Source organism: Hirundo rustica, chromosome 20, assembly GCF_015227805.2.
Source record: "Hirundo rustica isolate bHirRus1 chromosome 20, bHirRus1.pri.v3, whole genome shotgun sequence".
NCBI lineage: Eukaryota > Metazoa > Chordata > Aves > Passeriformes > Hirundinidae > Hirundo > Hirundo rustica.
The window spans coordinates 5,671,278-5,689,745 of record NC_053469.1 but is presented as its reverse complement, the minus strand read 5'-3'; the positions used below and the strand labels follow the sequence as shown (position 1 = coordinate 5,689,745).

Below are 18,468 nucleotides of genomic sequence, written 5' to 3'. Positions count from 1 at the left end.
CCTCGGCGCGGCCGTTGCGCGGCCGGCGCGGGCCGCACGGAGCCGCGGGCGGTTACCGGGGGCGGTAACCGCCGCTCAGGGCCGTTCGAATCGCCCAATGGTGGAGCCGCGGGCGACGCGGCGGCGGCGGCGGCCGGGGCCTTGTGGCCGTACTTCTTGTCTCTGCTGCGGGCATCCTCCTTCCAGTTCGAGCCAAGGCCGCCACGGTAACTCCCGCCGCGCCGATGGAGAGCTGAAGTGGCTGCGGACCCCGCGCGGCACCAACTGGTGAGAGCGCCGGGAGGGCAGGGCAGGGCTGGGCGGGCCGGGTGCGGGGGGGCTCCCCTCACCCTGTGGGCGTCGCCTCGCCCTGGAGGCCGTCTCCTCACCATTTGTGCGTCCCATCGCCGTGTGGGTGTCCGAGCGCCGGGAATTATTCCTTCCTCCCAGCCTTTGGGGCTCCTTCCTGCTGGCAGGCCAACGGGAGCCGTCGGGCTCGGAATAACGGCGCGGTGCGGGCGGGCGTTGGGAGCGGCCGGGCCCTGCTGGGCCTGCCCTGCCCTCAGAGCTGCGAGCAGCGCACGGCCCCCAGGCCGCGTCTCTGCCGGCCTGAGGTGGCCGCAGGTTCCGTGGAAAACCTCCGGAGATCGCAGGAGTAACTATAATTTACGCGTGAGCCTTGTTGCTAAGGGAGGCGCGGTGACAAGGTTTGATTGTCACTCGTGGTGATTCCAAACCTCTGGCCCGCGAGTCTTTAGACCGCCCTTGGAAAATTTGGTGATCAAAAACATCCCGCAGCGTTTGGAGTTGTTCATAGCTGGAAGGTGGGGGAATCCTGTTGCTTCAGAAAGCTGCGTCTTCCTCTTCCTGAGTTAAAGGAAGTACTGCTGTGTTCCTTAAAAATTGCAGCTAGAATTTGGAAGTTTGTAATAATGCCATCATGTAATTGTACGAAACATTTCCATTTAAACAATTTAAACATTGTTTAAAAACAATTTCCATTGTCAGTATATTAGGAATTATAATCTCTCTCCTTCCCTCATCCTGTGCTTTATACAGAGGAAGCTAGGGCACGCCAACTTTTGTTGTTTGGGTTCATGCACTTGATATGTTTGAGCCTTAGTATTCCCTTAACTCAAAAGGAAGAGGATGTTCAGAAATTGTCACCTTAATAATTTTATTATTTCTGTATCAGGTGTGTCTCATCTGTTAGTGAAGAAACTACCTCTTCCCCCAAGAGCGTGTCCAGAAAAGTCAAAAGCTTGAAAGTAACTGTAAGTAACTTTACCGAGGTTGACAATATCCTTTCTGCCAGAATCAAATCAGTGCTGCTGGTGGCTTTGTGTAAGATTTGCGATTGTATTATGCCTTTACATCAGCTGAGGCATCAAGCTCCACGATGATGACTTGAACCTTCTGTCTCTAGGCTTTTCTAGAGTTGTGTCAGGTGTTAAGTTATGGTTATGTGTTTCTGTGGAGATTAAAGAGATGCTGTGATGCAATGGCTTTTAAGGATTTTTGCTTTAAAAAGACACTCAAAGTTAGGCACATATGAAGGAGCATACAGGTTCAGGGTTCTAGGATGGAGTGATCTGATGATTTCCTGATGGTTTTTCTTAACTGTTAAATTAATTCTCCTCTTCTCCCTGCTTCAAAGTTCTCTTTGTAATCAGATTTTGTTGGTTATGGGGACCCTTGATTTGCTCACTTGCTTTAAGACTCTGAACTTCAATGATTCTTACAGACACCTGCTATCAATCCAGCTGCGTTTGATCTTCAATAACCAGGCTAAAAGCAGAAAATACTGGAAGCAGAGGAATTGTTTGTGTTAATCCTGGCTTTTCAGAAGAATAGCGTGCAGTTCAAAATGGCAGATGCGGCGGATAAACAGTTCAAATGTTAACCAAGGCTGGCCACTGTTCCTCTCTGAACACTGAAGGAAATGTTCTTATTTCCAGTTTCCTTATTCACAGGTTTCTCTTCATTGTATTTCCTTTTCCCATTTGTGGGAGAAGAGCCATGAAGAACCGTTCCTCATCTCCCCCTTTGCACGTCCATGTGGATGAAAACACCCCTGTCCATGTCCATATTAAAAAGGGGCAGAAAACCACACCTTCAAAATGCCAGGTAGGAGTGTGTACCTGGTTGGTTGTAAGGGCTGCAGAGAGAGAGCTGAATGGCCCTAAAAGCATCACAAAATCATCCAGGTCTGTTCTACTGTTGTGTTAGAGTTGTGAGGCGTCATTTCATGTTCAGTGGTGAACTTGCAGTGACACATTGCTATGTTGATTTGTTGAAAGATGATTTTGGTATGATACAGGATTGCTTTTCGTGTTCCTGTGAGAAATGTTTTTTCCAATGTGATACTGTTTGGAGGATTTTTCCCTTTTATTTCTTGGATCTGTGTCCTGATAATGTTTTCTATTTGGCTTCATATCTGTTTTTGGAGGAAAGCTTTGAGGAGAGGTAGTACTTAGGCATTTCAAGTAGCATCTTGATTGTTTTAAAATAGAAGTGTTTAGAAAAAGAATCTTGATTCAGACCATCTTCTGGCATTAAGGACATTCTCTGTCCACTGAACTCTGCAGCAAAGAAGATCTCTTCCCAGCCTTATCCACAGGAGGCACAAGGCAATACTGAAGCTGAGGTTCTAGCTATTCTGTATCCTCTTTTGTTGCTGGATATTTATGGGAAGTTGTTCTAAAAAGTTGATGGAAGTTGCTATCTCATTCGTCCTTATCTGCAAACATCCTGTTATAAGTCTTCTATTAATTCTGTGTTTGTTGCTAATGGCAAATTTCATAATGGGATGGAATGACAGTGAAAAATAATGAATCCTATTAATTAATTAATTGCCAGTAGGGAATGTTTACAGCATCTGATTTTTCTCTAAGGTTAGAATTGTGCAAAAAGACTTTAACTCCCCTTCCGTTAGAGCAGCTCAAGTTCAATACAAATAAATGTGGATCTTCTAGTTGACTGCAGAATAGGGAAAACACTTCCAGGACTTTCCAAAATCAATCCCAGTGTCAAATGATGTAGTGAGGTGAATCTGGGATGGAGAAGGGATCTCCCAGGGATCTGTCTGGTCCTACATCCACCCATCCTGTCACTGAGTGTGCAAAAACCTTTCCTTCTGGCTGGTGTCAGCTTCCTTTGGTGGCTGCTGCCTCATCTCACCTGATGCATCCTGTGAAACACTGCTGATGGTTCCATATGAATGATCTTTCATTTGGTTTTGCAGCGCTGGAAATTGAAAATGGTTCTTTAAGGGTCTGTAATTTATTTTATTTTCTCTTCCTTTAGCAAAAGCAGAAACAGAAATCAAAAGGGGACGGCGTGCGAGCCGTGAGGGTGAAAACTAAGGCCCCTTGGATACCCCCCGGCAAAACAAGTACCCGTGATACCATCTTGAAGTGGGAGGTACAGCTGGTTTTGCTCTTTAAAACAAACTCTGAGGTTTAGCCAAGGTTGAAGAGAGCAGTTGTGTAGCGAGAGATTTGGGCAGATCTGAAAGAAGGCTACTGTCACCTACCATCTATTTGAAGTGTCTTCTACAAATCTTTTTCACTTTTCAATACAGAAAAACTGAGAATTCATAAACAGCCTGTGGCCATGCCTTTCTGTCTCTAGAAGCCAGACACATTTATTTGTTTATTGTAATTTTACTAGTGCCCTTCAAGATCTCATTTGGAGGCTCAGCGAGGGGCTGCTGGTCTCAGTCTCTTCTGAACCACGGAGCGTTTCTTTAGCATTGTGTCATTTTCTTTCTCACGGGTTGATGGTTTTGTCTGTTGTATTCCTGGCACTTCCTAGATGAGGATTTGAGCTTTGATTAGTTTTTCTTCTTTTTCATTGTACTCTTTCTGCATTCTTGACCTTTCCCAGATGGAAATAGAAGAGCTGTTTGTAAATGTTTGTTTGTTCTTTTTTTTCCTAGCCTTGCTGCAGTGATGTGACCCAGTCTCTGCATTTTGGCAATGTTAGCTCTAGGATACTATTTATAATGTTATACTAAAAAAATGTACCCTTCATTCTCTGGCAGGAGTCAGCTGAACGTCACGAAGCTGCACCTAAACCTGAGTGTGAAAGGATGCAGTCGGTGCTGCGCCTCAGTGACCTCTCCACGGATGATGATGCTGCCACCTGCTGCAAAATTAACCAATATGAGAAGAAGATAGACAACCTGATGAATATGGTGGGAACACTGAAGAAGGAGGTAAGGAGACAGTGGAAAGACCTGCTGACTGGGGCTTTGTAGCTGATCCTTTGACAAGAGGAGGCCAAAGGCAGGTCTTGGTGCAATGGAAGGCTACCCAGGCTGTTGGTAGCTTGCTTGGAAATCAATCTGAATTGTTTAGAATAGCTGAAGTATCCTGGTGAGAAATTCACTAAGCCGCACTATGAAGCATTTCAAAATACTAATTTAATAAGGTATTGGTGTGCTTTAGCTTCCAAATAATATCTCCTGCCCAAGCTCAAAATCTGATTACTGATGACTCCAGAAAGTGAAAAATACAATGCATTTATGTTTTATTGTAAAAAAATCCCCTTATTCAATGAGATTGTTTCTTATGATTCAGTTTCAAAAATGTGCAACCCAGCAATGTTGTGTTTTCCAGATAAATAGGCTCCTATGTACTTGACACCACTTTGAAAATACATGGGAGATGCTCCCAAGTCTCATAAGATGCATCATGGTGGGGGTAAACTGCATTTTCAACATTGCATTAACATTCAGAGTAGGAAATCTTGTATTATTATTTTACTCAAAACTACATGGATGTCAAATCAGTGAACAAGAATAGGATTTGAGTCAAGTAGATTCTTACATCAAGCATTTTCCATTTTATTTATGCTACAAAATTTAATGGATTTACTTGAATGATTATAAAACAAAAATCAACTTTAGAACCACAGGATCATGAAGAATCACAGACTGAACTGGGTTGGAAAGACCTTTGAGATCACCAAGTCCAACCTATGACCTACCACCTCCTCATCAACTAAACCATGGCACTGAGTGCCACATCCAGTCTTTTTTTAAACATGTCCAGGGACAGTGATTCCACCACCTCCCTGGGCAGACAACTCCAGTGCCCAGTCATTCTTTCAGAGAATAACTTTTTCCTCATGTCTAACCTAAACTTCCCCTGGAGTAGCTTAAGGTTGTGTCCACTCATTCAGTCAGTGGTTGCCTGGGAGAAGAGACCAACCTCTACCTGGCTACACCCACCTTTCAGGGAGTTGCAGTGAGTGATAAGGTCTCCCCTGAGCCTCATTTTTTCCAGGCTAAACAACCCCAGCTCCCTCAGCTGTTCCTCACAGGGTTTGTGTTCCAAGCCCCTCACCAGCCTTGTTGCCTCCTCTGGACACGCTCAAGCATCTCAACGTCCTTCCTAAACTGAGGGGCCAGAGCTGGACACAGCACTCCAGGTGTGGCCTGACCAGTGCTGAGTGCAGGGGAAGAATGACCTCCCTGCTCCTGATGGCCACACCGTTCCTGATCCAGGCCAGGTGCCATTGGCCTTATTGGCCACCTGGGCACACTGCTGGCTCATGTTCAGCTGTTGACACCAGTACCCCCAGGTCCCTTTCTGCCTGGGCACTGTCCAGCCACTTTGTTCCCTGTCTCTAGCACTGCAGGGGTTTTTGTGGCCAACGTGCAGGACTTAGCACTTGGACTTGTTAAAGGTTGGAAAAGGCCCCCAGGATCCTTGAATTCAACCTTTGATCCATCACCACCTTGTTAAATCAGAGCACTGAGTGCTGTGTCTAGTTGTTCCTTGAACACCTCCAGGGACGGTGACTCCACCACCTCCCTGGGCAGCCCTTTCCAATACCTGACAACCCTTTCCATGGAGAAATTCCTCCTGATGTCCAACCTGAACATCCCCTGACACAGCTTGAGACCATTTCCTCACGTTTTGTCAGTTGTCACCTGGGAGGAGATACTTCATTTTTTTAATACTTTCAATAAGTTAATTGACTCTGAATGGTTCACTGATTTGGGATGTGCATTCTGTATATCACTTCCAAAGCTCCTGGTTTAAGTTTTATTCCAACATCTTCAGGTCAAGATGCAGAAAATGGAGGAACAGGAGGAAATGACAATGCGTCTCCTGGAGGAGCAGAAGGAAGAGCTGAATGAGGTCACACAAGAGCTGGTAGACACAGAGAATGAGAACACTCGGCTCCGCCGCAACATCGAGCGCATAAAGGAGGAGAAGGACCTGACTGTGTAAGAAAGCTTGACTTCTCACTGTTCCTGCACTGGTGGTATCCACAGGCACCTTCCTCCTTTATTGCTGACATGATTTGAGGTCGTAGCTGCTGCTGAAGAACTGGTGCACTTGGATTTTTTTGTCACCTTTTAAAAGGGGGCTCCAGATTGCAATAGCTGCAGAGAACGACTCTAGCATGCTTTTTGGAGTGGGAAAAAACCCCTACTTTGAGAGCAACCTGAGAACAGTTGGCTTGTGTGGAGGGTCAGCCTAGCTCTGCAATTAGTATTTTGATGATTAAAGGGTTCTGCTTGAATTGTGATGATATTGATAGAACAGTAAATGATTAAACACGGAGCTGAAAACTAGAGGAGAATTTTTGACCTTTATAAAAATCATACAGAGCCAGGAGTGAGAGCCCCTGAGAGGACTGAACCATGGGCTTTTTTCATAGTAATCCTGAAGGTCTGCAAGTCTGACTTTTTTGCATCTGCTTTGTATCTAAAGAATTAGTGAAGTTTGTGTCTCTAGGGGGACATTAGCATTTTGGGAGAGTTAGTTTTATTTTTTCCTTTAAAAATACCACTTGGAAGTTAATACTTTGTATTCCTTCTTCAGAAAACTCTGTGAATGCTTCTGAGATTACAAGTGCTAGCTAAAAACATTGAGGTGCATGTCTTGGTGTGCTTTTCTGTTTTCTGTTTGGCCATTTGGAGTCTTATTTCTGGTGTGGCATAAGTGCCCAGGAAAAGCACGGCATTGTGTTTTGGGTTTAGCAGTGTGTGCAGTTTTGGTATAAGCCTGATTTGTCCCCTCTAAATTTCATAGCTGTGATCTTAGCAAGCTCCTAGTGTCTGCTCACTGTGTTTTCTCAAAACAGCTTCCACACTGAAAGAGGGTAAATGTAAAGCAGGTTTTGTTTAGAGCTTTTATCTTCTGATTTGGGCTGTTTATGAATTTTAACCTGATAAACTCTGTATCAATAGTGGCTGGTACGGTTCCCAAAGCTTCTTGTTTCCCTGATGGCTGAATTCTCCTTGCAGGCTAGAGAAGGAGTGCTTGCAGCAGGAGAAGGAGTGTTTGATGACCAAGCTGAATGAAGCAGAAAGGGATGGAGCAGCAGCTGCCAGACAGATCCACGCCCTGAAAAATACCATTGGGAGACTCAATGTTGTAGGTGTCCCTTTTGTTCTTGCTTTTACTGCATTGTCCTGTTATAGGTCTTAAAAAATAACGTTAATTGCGGATCCAGCAAAACCTAAGGAAAAGTGGAGGGATTTAACATTCACTGGTTTGGTTTTAAAGTGGGTTATTTACTTCCAGTTACCTTCTGCACAGAAGTGATGGATTATTTCCTTTTGTTTATGTTTTGTGGGTTTTGAGCTGATGTGTTTTGTTTTTCTCACTCCTTTGTTTATTTTTGTTTCTTTCTTTGTTTGTTTATTGTTTTTCCTTCAGGAGAAACACATGAGCAGCACAGATATAAATGCTCTAACAAGACAAAAAGAGCTTCTGCTCCAGAAATTGAGCACCTTTGAAGAAACCAACAGAACACTCCGAGAACTTCTTGCAGAGCAGCAGTGCCGGGAGGTGAGGCCTGCTGTGTATGGAACCTGGCTAATTACAGGAGGCTCTGTTGTCTCATGGGCTCAAAGGGAATTTTGAGTTTGAAATCTTTCAGCTCTTTTTCCCAGCCCTGCAGCAGACCCTGTCAACCCATAAATGCTGGATAGTTTTTATTTGCCGGGTTTTTTTTTCCTTTGTCTCTGACTAATTCATAGAGTAAGACTGGCTTTTCTGCTCTGAGGATGGTAGAGCCTGTAAGTCTTGGACTGCATTAAAAGGTTCAGGCACTGCTGTGTTGCCAGCTGTCTCCTCTGGATACAGCTGTATCTGCTGATCCTGCTGGTCTCAAACGCTGCTGCTGCACTTGGATTGCTGCAGTCTGAGGACTTGATATGGCCTCAGCTAATGGGAGCCTATGGATATTCAGAACTTTGATTTTGTAGGCTCTGAGGGCAACAACAGAGATATTGGAAACAATTCGGTGCTGCATGTACAGGACAATTCCCTATTGTTTGTAAGAACAATAGAAAAATGAATTTTTTATTCTTGCTGTAGTTTATATTCCATTTCAGCAAAAGCAGGCTGATGGTAGCAGTTACCTCAGCCACCAGTGGGGCTGGATAAAAGGTCTGAATTCTTCCACATGACTTTCCCTGAGTAGTGGTAGAGTTCAGAATGATCTTACATTGCCATCGTGCTTTTTTTTTTTTTTTAATCTTTGGGAAGTAGAAAAGTTTTCTGAGATGGATAATGATATGTGAAATATTTAGCAAATGTGATGTTTCTCTATATCTTCTAAGAATTGCTGTTGCAACTGGAGGGAAATAGTTGATTTTCTCAGTTCTATTTAAAAGAACCTGTCTAAAATGGACCTTTTAATTAACAATTTTTCTCATGCATTTATTTTGTAGAAAGATGCTCAGAAGGTACTGGATCGGCAAGCAGTGCTGCTGAAAAGGCTGGCTGACTCAGATGCAGAGAACATGGTAAGCAAACCACAAGCTCTCATTTCTTTAATGATACAGCAGAAGGATCTAAAATGGCAAGCCCTTCTTTGTCCTATATTCTGCTGTCAAATCTTACACTAGTGTCTTTTAGATCAATAAAAAAATTATTTGAGCTTTTGTGGTAATCAGAGCCACTACGTTTCTCCCTTGGTTAACAATCTGCATTTCAAAGTGGGTGGATTTTCATTGCCTTTGAAATATGGGGAGTTAGAATGGGGATAATTCTGTGTGTTGGGCTCTGTCACTGAATGGGTTACCTTGTGCCAGTTTTTGTTAGTCTCCTTTTCTGTAAAATGAGATGAGAGTTCTTCTGGGGGTGAGGATGTTGTTGTGGATTACAGACCATGCCACAGATCAGGTGGTCTTGACAGGGAGGCAGTTACACCTCTTGCCTTCTACCTGCTGTCCTAAATGTGTTTGTTCCTGAATATCTGTGTGGTGTTTGTTTTTCCAGCAACTTCAGATCAGGCTTCAGGGGAAAGAAAAGGAATTGGAAAGCCTCACAATTCAGATAGTGACAGAAAAGGTAATTTTGTGTTTCTGGTTTTCCCTCTCTTTTCTACTTTCCAGTTCTGTAAACCATAGGCAGTCCAGAGGGTGAGTTGTTTGCAGACTGCTGTTTTGAGATCAGATGACTGGTGTGCTTATAAAACTAGGCAGATACCAACTCTCACATCATTGTGGGTTCCATATTTTGCTAATAAGATGCCTGTCACAAGGATGAATAGGTAGAATTCTCTTTGCTTGGGCACTGAATTGCCATTCTGTTTAAAGTCCTGTTGGTTCTCAATGGCAAATTCCAATCTGTTCCTTAGTTTAGGAAGTAAAGGGGGAATACAGTGGAAGAGATCAGATATGAAGGATATTTTGCCCTAGAACATACCTTTCAGGCCAGTCATTCACATGTGTGTAAAATAAATGGCTGCTCATTTGGTCCCTTTTGGTTGGACTAAAAGAGCTGTGAGGGTCCATCTGGAAGTGGCTGGGTATCATTCAGCAAAGAAATCTGAGATTACTACTGCATATTCTAAAATGTTCCTTCTATTAGCTTGTTGAGCATAACCATGTTTGTCTTGTTCCTGCTTATGTAGGAACAAGCAAAGAAAGCATATGAGCTGGCCAAAGCTATGGAGACTATGAAAGCCCATTTACAAGCCCAGCTGCGGAGCAAAGAAGTTGAGAACAACCGTCTGGCCACACAGCTGCGGGTATGTCTGCACTGCTCCCTGGGGATTGTGTCTTCCTTTGCCCCCAGGGACTGAATTCGCTTGCAAGGGGAGCAGCACGAGCTTCTTGCAAAGTCTGATTGACTGAAATACTGGCTGGTGATGTTTATGCCATTAACACGCAGCGTGATTTTCAAATGAAGTAAGAAAAGAGAAATCTTTCCACTTTTGAGGCATGAGGCGAAATCTTAGCCTTAAGGTCTGTGTGCGTTAATTAGATTTTATTTTTCCCGAGTTAGTTACTCCATAATTACTGAAAAGATAATTGCTTTGGTTTAGTCAAGCATGAAGACAAACTGAAACTATTTAATTTGCGTTTTTGGAAAAATGCTGTGCCAGTTTGGTCACACTTGTTAATTTGTTCTACAGTATTAATGAGGAGGAGAAAGTTCCCCTGGTTTATTTTGATTAGAGATTTATACTTAGCATATGTTGGGATGATGTTACAAGGAACATAAATGTGTTAATAGGTTAGAGGAGCTTTAATCTGTTCTAGTAAGAGCAATTGTTATATGCAAAGATTCCATCAATAAAAAGAATTTCCTCAGGTAGATCAAAAGACTGTTAAAACAGTGTTTATTTTGGTCGGGAGAGAAATCAGTATTTTATGAAGCAGCTTATGAAAGAAGAAAGGAAAACTCTTGGAAGAAAAGGAAGATGTCATGCTGCCATCTCTTTCAGCATTTAGACAGGATTGTGTAGGTGAAACCTGACTGCAAGTACCTCCAGGCTGAACACTGGGGATTTGTGCCTGGTTCTCATCACCATTTCTAGGAAATTAGTTACTGCTTTGGGTTGGCAGGTGTAATGTGGGCATTAATCCACATGGTGGGCTTTGTTCCCCTGCAGAATCTGGAGATCAGTGAAGCTCAGCTTAAGGAAGAGCTAGAACTTGCCCTGGAACAGCAGAGAGACACGAAGATGAAGGGGGATGACGATAAAGAGGCCCTGAAGAAAGCGATCCGTGCACAGAAAGAGCGAGCGGAGCGGAGTGAGGAGTATGTGCAGAAATTGACTGCCCAGATAGCAGACAAGGTACCTGCTGAAACAGGAGAGGCCTAGTTTGAGGTCATGCTTTTAAATTGTTGACTTCTGGTAGCAGCCCTGGGGAGAATCTCTTCTTTCGACTAATGACATTTATTTCTGTCTTGATGCCATGGCCCATTTATGCCAAGTTAAGAACAAACCCAGTTTGCTCAGCTGTCACTGTATTCACTGCATGTCCTAAGTTAAGGGCATCTCTGCGTATTATCTGCATATCTCACACCAGTGATTATTTTGTCTCCTCCCTTACTTTTTTTCCTCTTGTGTTTCCCTTGTCTGACAGGAAAACACTATTGCTGAGCTCCAGGCCAATCTCGAGTCCTGGAAGACTCGCTGCAGCAAAGTAGTGAAGGAGAAGGATGACCTTGAACTGGAAGCCGTTACACTGAACAGGTTAGAGTAAAATCAGTGCAGAGAAAGAAGCATGAGTGGGGATGAATTCAAAGTTCAAGGATAATTTAATTGAATAATAGCATTGAAATGAATATTTTAATTGGATTGCTTGTAAATAACCAGGCAAAACCAGCACTGCCTAAGGGCTAGAGCAGAATTTGAAGAGGTGGAGAGAGGCATGTGACTTCTGCTGCTGACTTGCCACAGCAAAGGCAGACTCTTTAAGCTTTGCTGACCCTTAAAACTGTTCTTTTGCCATTTTTTAATGCTTTGAATTAAGATTATTTTTGTTTTGAGATATTTTTGAATAACTGAAATGAAAGATACTAGAAGAGATAAGTAGTATAGTTGATGGCAATTCTGTTATGAAGGTAAATAAATTTGTTAGTATCACTGCAGTTCAGTTGCTGCTGCAGGGGAAAGTAGGTAGGTATGAGTTGAGAGAGGCATATCTTTATCCTGTGCATCTTGGAGACGATTCATTTGAGCTCCAGGGTGACAACTCCAGTTAATTTCCAGGAGGTATAAAAAGATTGAAGTAGTCGAACAGTGAAACAGAGAGGTGGGCATACATGACTGGAGAAAGAAGGTGAAAGGATAGGGAAAAGCCATGTTTCTGAAGCTAGTTTTCAAAGGTTAGGAGCCTTACTCTTGTCACTTAAGGATTCATTTTCTTTCTGTGTGGCAGCCGTATTGCAGACTTGATGGAACAACTGGCAAGGAGCCAGGAAAAGGCACGGGGAGAACACGAAGCTTTGGCAGATAAAATGCACCAAATGACTGGAGAGAACAATTCTTTGAAGAGAGATAATGAAAAACTAAAGGTCAGTGACTTAAGAGTTTGAAGATGAAATGCTAGGAGGAAAAGAAGGGGGAATTATAACAACTTGCTTGGCCACTGAGGACAGAGTCAAATTGCACCCATTGCTCCTATACAGTTTTAAACCTGTTCATATAACCTGGCTGTGACAGGGCCAGCTTGCTGGCAGGAGACAGAGGAAGTGTACATACTGGGAGAACTGTGTTTCTTCCATGTTTTGGCTAGGAGTATCTCCAACTACTGTTTCATCTAGCTGGGATCTTAAATCTTGTCCATACCTTCATGCTGCTCACCAGAGAGCAAGCAGCTGTTGTAGCTCATACAGAGAGGATGGTATTCTCCACAAAAAAGACTGGCATATTTCTCCTGTTGTCCTTTACCATGAGGGGTCTTGTGGGTGACCTACGTCTTTTTTTCCATCCCAAACCTCTGTGCTCTGCTGGTGCAGATTTGGCAGTCTACCGAATTCTGGAAAATTTTGGCAACTTGCCTGGACAAAACTGTATTTTCTCAATCTAGACAATATTAGACAGCTCACATGGCAGGTACTTCCAGGCACTCAACGGAAAATGTTTTCTTTTTTCAGGCTGCTCTGAACTCAATGGAGGACAAGCTGAACCGAGCACAGATGGAATTGCAGCATCTCCAGAACTCTGTGAAGAGCTATGAAGGGTTGATTGACACCTACATGGCACAGGTGGGTCTCAGAACCTTCAGTCCTTGCATAAAGGTGTTTTCTCTTTCCACTGTGGCTTATTCTGTAATGCTTTAGCTATTACCAACTGGAGCAGTTTCAATTACTCCAAGGCATTGCACACATGTGTTGAAAACTATATATAACAGATAAAGTCTGTGGTCTTTTTTTGAATGTCCAGGCACAGAAGGCCCGAAAGGAAGCAGATGAGATGGCAGCAAGACTGGAGATATGTGAAAAAGAGAACCAGACAATAAGGGATGAAATGAGCAAGGAGATTGAAGAGGTAATTATCCCTCTAAAGACATATTGTAGACATTCGTGGATCTTAGTGTTCTGAATCTAGTGAAAAACAGCTGTGAATAGGACATAAAAGGCTTATCTTGACTCTGCCTTTTTCATCAGTTTTTTCCCAGGACTTGTTCAATAAGTTTTGCAGAATGACCAGTTAGCAGCTTCTTTTTGACTATATGGCATTCTTCAAAGTTGTATAAATTATTTAGTGTGTCCTTTGCTGCAGAAATAATGGTTAAGAACAGTGGATTAGGTAGGTTACACCATTATCTGATGTGGAACAGCTAACCTCAAAAGCAGAGCTTGTACATCTAGAAAAATTGAAGCCCACAGTCCAAAATACTCATTCTTACACCATCCATAGGTAATGTCAGATCCTAAGTGAAGGCTTTTTGGAGTAGGAAAAGGCCTCAAAAAGGCTTTGAACTCCGGATCTGGCCAAATATCCACACAGTGTCATCATGGTTGTGGACTAACAAAGCTTCATTGAAGTTGAGAATTTTTTTAGTCTTGATCTTATGAACGTTTGAAAGTTCCTCACGTTCTCTTCTTTGATTACAGGCTCGTGAGAAACTCCAGAACCAGCTTGCTGATCTGGAAAAACTGCCTGATATCCTAAAGTATACTGAGACACAGCTGGCAGAGTGCCATCAGCAGCTCATGTGTTACGAGAAGAAGAACACAGACCTGTGTGCCATGATTGCCGATCTCCGTCAGCTGGTAAGGGACTGGCAGAAAATGCCCGTACCAGTGCAAACCTCAACTCTGAACGCAGAATGAATTTCTAATCACAGCAAGGTTCAAACTTCGTCTCTGTTCTCGTCTCTTTTTGAAAAGATTAAACGTGCACTGCAAAATAAAAGTGTGTGCAATGTCTTTGTGCAAGAAGTTAATGGCTTTGCTGGTAGCACTCCTTAATATTTGAAAGGTTTCACATCCCTTGGTGCAGAATCTTTCTGGGACTTGTTAGCAGCCATGGCAGCGCTTGCTAATGCCAGCCCTTGCTTCTGTTACGTCCTCTTGCCAGCTTTCCCTGTAGTTTTCTGCTGATGCTGCTGTCCCAACTGTTTTCTCACTCTGATTTCAGGTTGTTTTCCCAGTTTCTGGTTTTTGTTCCCAAAGACTGTGTAGGTATTGCAGGACAATTTCAGACAGGGATGACATCTACAGCTGTGCCTCAAGACAGCAGATGATCTCTTTCTGACCACTTTAGTCTGCTTGGTTTGGAATGATAAACCCCCCTGGTGTTTCAGGCTCTGATGCTGTTGTGGGCTGCTGGCACTTTTGTGGCTGCTGTTCTTGTGTGTGTGCTTGGCTTGCAGGTGCTGCTCTACACGCAGGAATTTATGGGCCTGGCTTTTCTTTTGCAGTACAGATGAGTTTTTCCTACACCTTTCCAGGCTGTAACTGGAAGCATCAGCTAAATGGATGTTTAGTTCTTTTCTATCCACTCTTCCCTTTCAGAAGCTCTACAGAAGTTATAAATGGAACATACTTCCTTCTGAGAGCTCCAAATGTTTTAGGTGATTGGACGTGCGTGTGTAGTGACTACTCTGTGAAGTAATTAATTCCTGTAATTTTTAGATTGACCTCCAGGGGGACAAAATGGAGATGACAAGAGAGAGATATCAGTCTGCCCAAGAGGAGAAAAAGCAACTCACCTTGAAGGTGGAGGAGCTAGAAAGGTTAGAAATACTAGGCTCTCTTGCTTTTTTAACCTTCCATTTCCATTGTTTTTACAGGGGATTGAAACAGCTTCAGTCTTGTTCCAGTTCCCCACATGCCTCCAGGATTCTGTGCATTTGCTTATCCCACAAGGTTCTCTAATCACTAGCTGTCCACTGAGAGTTATATGCTTTTGCAGCAGCACCTGTTGTGAATGTTGTTAGACAGAATGATGGCTTAGGCATCAGAGAAACCAGCTCCTTGTCCAATCTAGCCTGGCAATTCTGAGGTTACTAGATATTACAGTATTTTTACCTATGTTTATAAATTTGTTTTAGTGACAATGTCTCAGAAAATGCAGGTATATGGGTACTCTGTAGGCCCTTCAATCTTTGAAATTTTGATTTGAGGACTGGAGAACTGTTTCTTGAGGCTCTCTCCTTTTGAAGGGGAATAGAATCTATTACCAGAAGAGTAAGGACCTGACAAAAGTTAGAATGAAACACACTCCATTTAAAATGAATAGGTTTCCTTCCCTTATTGTCTTAAACTAGAAAACTAGAGTCCACGAGTGCCCAGAACATAGAATCCCTTCAGGTCATAGCAAAACGTGAGGAGTCGATCCACCAGTGTCAGCTGCGGCTGGAGGAGAAGAGCCGAGAGTGCAGCTCCCTGGCACGGCAGCTGGAGATGGCCATTGAGGATGCCAAAAGACAAGTGAGTCATTTCTCATGTTGTGAATTCACCCACAGCTACCCAGGCTGTGAAAGGGGAACAGCAAGAATGCTGAAAATACCTTCTCAGCTTATGGCCAAACCTATTAAAATCGTAGTGTTCAGTGAAATACCAGTAATGTGCTGGTGCTGTTTGTCAGCGCTGTTGAAGGACTGAATTCAGTTTGTAACAGAGAAAAGCACAAGTCTGAGCTGCTGCTTATGTATGAGAATGTGTCAGTTAAACTTTAAAGGGCTTTTGTGGGCAGTGGGTAGGGAAAAAACATTATTCCATAGACATCCCTTTAACAAACTTGTTCTGTGTAGGTGGAACAAGCTCGAGAACGAGCAGTCTCCAGAGAGAGGGCAGCCCAGTCCAAGATGTTGGATTTGGAGACCCAGCTGAGCAGGAATAAGACAGAGCTGAACCAGTTGCATCGGAGCAAAGAGGATGTGAGTGGCTTGTGGGGGATACTCTTGCTGTACTGGTGTTGCCCTGGCAACAGTTGGATTCCATAAATCATCCTGTGGATGTGCTGCTGAAGTCATGCAGAGCTGTGCCTGAATGTGATGTGCTCTTGTGTGTCCATGTATGTGTGACATCGGACATGTCTGCTGTGTCACCAATTCAGGAGTGTGTAGTAAGTGATAAGCAAGTGAGAGTACAATGATGTGAATGAACTTGGTGTAAAGTTTTGCGTGTGTAAGAAAAGAATCAGATTTTCCTTGTGTTCAAAGGAGATCTGCACCAGGTATCATAGACAGATTTCAACTTCATTTTGCCTATATCAGAGAGAGCGCAATTTCTCTTCTAGAGGAAAGGATTTCTTCAAGAAGAAGGACTGGGAATCTTTTGTCATGTCCTATTTACTTTGCTTTCTTGCTTTAGTTTTAGTTGGAATTGTGTTGGCTGATGGATCTGGTCAAGTTGCTTTTCAGAAAAGGGTGTGTTTAATTCCCCATAACTACAGCTAATATATTTTAAAAGCCCAACTGATTAGCCACGTTGTCTCCTGCTTTTATCAGCGGGTTGCTGAATGGAGCTGGGAACGAGCAGAAATTATAAATATCACAGCACCATCTATGGTAATGTCACCTCCTGCTGTGCTAATTCTGGCTCTCCTCAGCACTTTGGGGGAAGAGTTTAACGTGAACAGTATGAACGTTGCAGCCTTTCAGCCTGTTCTGTGCTCCCCTGTGCAGGCAGAGCGCCGATACGAGAGCCGCCTCCAGGACCTGCGCGATCGGCTGGAGCAGTCGGAGAGCACCAACCGCAGCATGCAGAACTACGTCCAGTTCCTCAAGAGTTCCTACGACAATGTTTTTAGGGAAAGTGCTTTTCTGGGCTCCCCCAGCCACACTCGCTCTCTTGTCTGAGGGCAATGCTCTCCTCGCACCTTTTTTAAGCGCACAGAAGGAGCTTTGTTTCAAAAGCCATATTGATAGAGAAAACTGGATGGCATTTCTGGGTCACTGTTGGGAGATTTTTTTATTGCAGAATGAGAAAATAAAATGATGTTGGCATCTGATCAAAATGTGGGGTATCAGCGATACTGGTTTAATGCTGGAGGTTGGTGTTACACCATAAACTGAGCCCCAAAACCAGGTGGTTTTGCATATAATGGAAAAAAATCCTTTTCTTCCTGTTAGGTCATGGTGGTTTCAGCTCTTAAAATCTGTCAGAGGTTTGTTGAGTGTGTTAATTTTTGTAAGAGCTCTCTTCGTCCTTCACTTCTCATTCGGTTTCTCTGTTGGGGAGATCATGTGGGGGTTTTTTGCTTGCGGGATTTTTTAAATAGTTTTTTTATACTGTTGGTGTGATGCTGAAAATAACTGAGGTGCCTGCGCTCTACACTCACCAGAGGTAATCTACTGCACAGCCACAGTGTTTGTAACAATTTTATACCAGAAATTATGAGTTTGGTTTGGTTTTTTATACTTGATGCCTTTATACACCCTGATCCTTAACTTTATTTGTGAGTGTGATACTAATATTGCTTTATTCCTCTTACCGTGATTTTCTGATCCTGAGTATACCCACCCAGGGCTGAGCCAAAACAATTTAAATCTGAAGGAAATCAATGTCACTTCATTGAGATCTTGGTGCAAATGCCATGTGAGTTCTGGGTCTGCATGAAATCCTAACTTTGTTTTAAGCCAACTAAGGTACTGCTGCAGATATCCAGCTTCTTCATCAAATTCCCCTGCACCTTCTGGAAAATCAGGTCTTTTGTGCGTCAAAAGTCTCTAAAGTCCGTATGCTCTCTAGCGTTTTATTGTTTCTACTAAATGGTTTTTAGGGGGACAAAAATAAACCTTGTTTTTGTTAGTCTCTCTTTTGTATCCTATTTATGTGCTATGTGACGTGGTCATCGGCAGTATTTTTTATAAAAGTTTTCTAAACTAAGTTCGAAAGATCTGTAACTGCGTGTGTTTAACACTTGAAAAATTTCAGAAGTGCTGCGGGAGAAACCAATAAACTGCATTTTAATTGGCTCTGGTGGGGATTTCCTCTTCAGGTGCTGTGTGTGTCTGAGCCTGGAAAAGCAAACACACCCCAGGGCTGTTGGTGCGGGCAACTGAATTCCAAACTGTTTCTGTGGTTCATGGGTGGAGCCTTCTCGCTGCTTCAGCGACCGGGGCTAAGCAGCGCAAGGCGGCTGCAGCCCGCTCTCGGCGAGAACACACAGAATAAGTTTGTATTAAAAATCGCTGAACCCGCGGCCGCTTCCCCGCCCGCGTCCTTCGCGCACCGCTGCCGGGGGCGGGATTCGAACCCGCGGCTCCGGGCCGAGCCCTGCCGCTCCGCCAGGGGGCGGGCAGCGCCCTCCCGCGCGGCGCGA

At 43.6% G+C, this 18,468-nt stretch overlaps 1 protein-coding gene across 4 annotated transcripts; it reads left to right on the top strand.

Moving 5' to 3' along the window:
• The first annotated feature begins 234 nt into the window (after positions 1 to 234).
• On the top strand, positions 235 to 18,103 carry ODF2 (outer dense fiber of sperm tails 2). Of its 4 annotated transcripts, none has more exons than XM_040083378.2 (21): positions 235 to 267; positions 1,175 to 1,253; positions 1,953 to 2,106; positions 3,286 to 3,402; positions 4,025 to 4,198; positions 6,054 to 6,220; positions 7,247 to 7,376; positions 7,662 to 7,793; positions 8,681 to 8,755; positions 9,231 to 9,302; positions 9,868 to 9,984; positions 10,852 to 11,037; positions 11,330 to 11,439; positions 12,128 to 12,263; positions 12,846 to 12,956; positions 13,135 to 13,239; positions 13,809 to 13,967; positions 14,832 to 14,932; positions 15,467 to 15,629; positions 15,953 to 16,078; positions 16,829 to 18,103. In XM_040083378.2, exons 3-21 carry the CDS (start codon positions 1,999 to 2,001, stop codon positions 17,000 to 17,002), a joined length of 2,463 nt encoding a protein of 820 aa, XP_039939312.1. In that variant the 5' UTR covers positions 235 to 267; positions 1,175 to 1,253; positions 1,953 to 1,998; the 3' UTR covers positions 17,003 to 18,103. The 4 variants fall into 4 exon arrangements, with proteins under 4 accessions (XP_039939312.1, XP_039939313.1, XP_039939314.1 ...); XM_040083379.2 differs by lacking the exon at positions 235 to 267 and adding an exon at positions 347 to 390; XM_040083380.1 differs by lacking the exon at positions 235 to 267 and adding an exon at positions 407 to 803.
• The last annotated feature ends 365 nt before the right edge of the window (positions 18,104 to 18,468 follow it).

What these genes read in the sequence shown, in the direction of transcription:
- ODF2 (XM_040083378.2), top strand. Translation starts at nt 1,999, where the DNA reads ATGAAGAACCGTTCCTCATCTCCCCCTTTGCACGTCCATGTGGATGAA. An exon ending in CCACACCTTCAAAATGCCAG is followed by an intron (nt 2,107 to 3,285) that starts GTAGGAGTGTGT and finishes CTCTTCCTTTAG; the next exon opens with CAAAAGCAGAAACAGAAATC. An exon ending in CTGCCCAGATAGCAGACAAG is followed by an intron (nt 11,038 to 11,329) that starts GTACCTGCTGAA and finishes CTTGTCTGACAG; the next exon opens with GAAAACACTATTGCTGAGCT.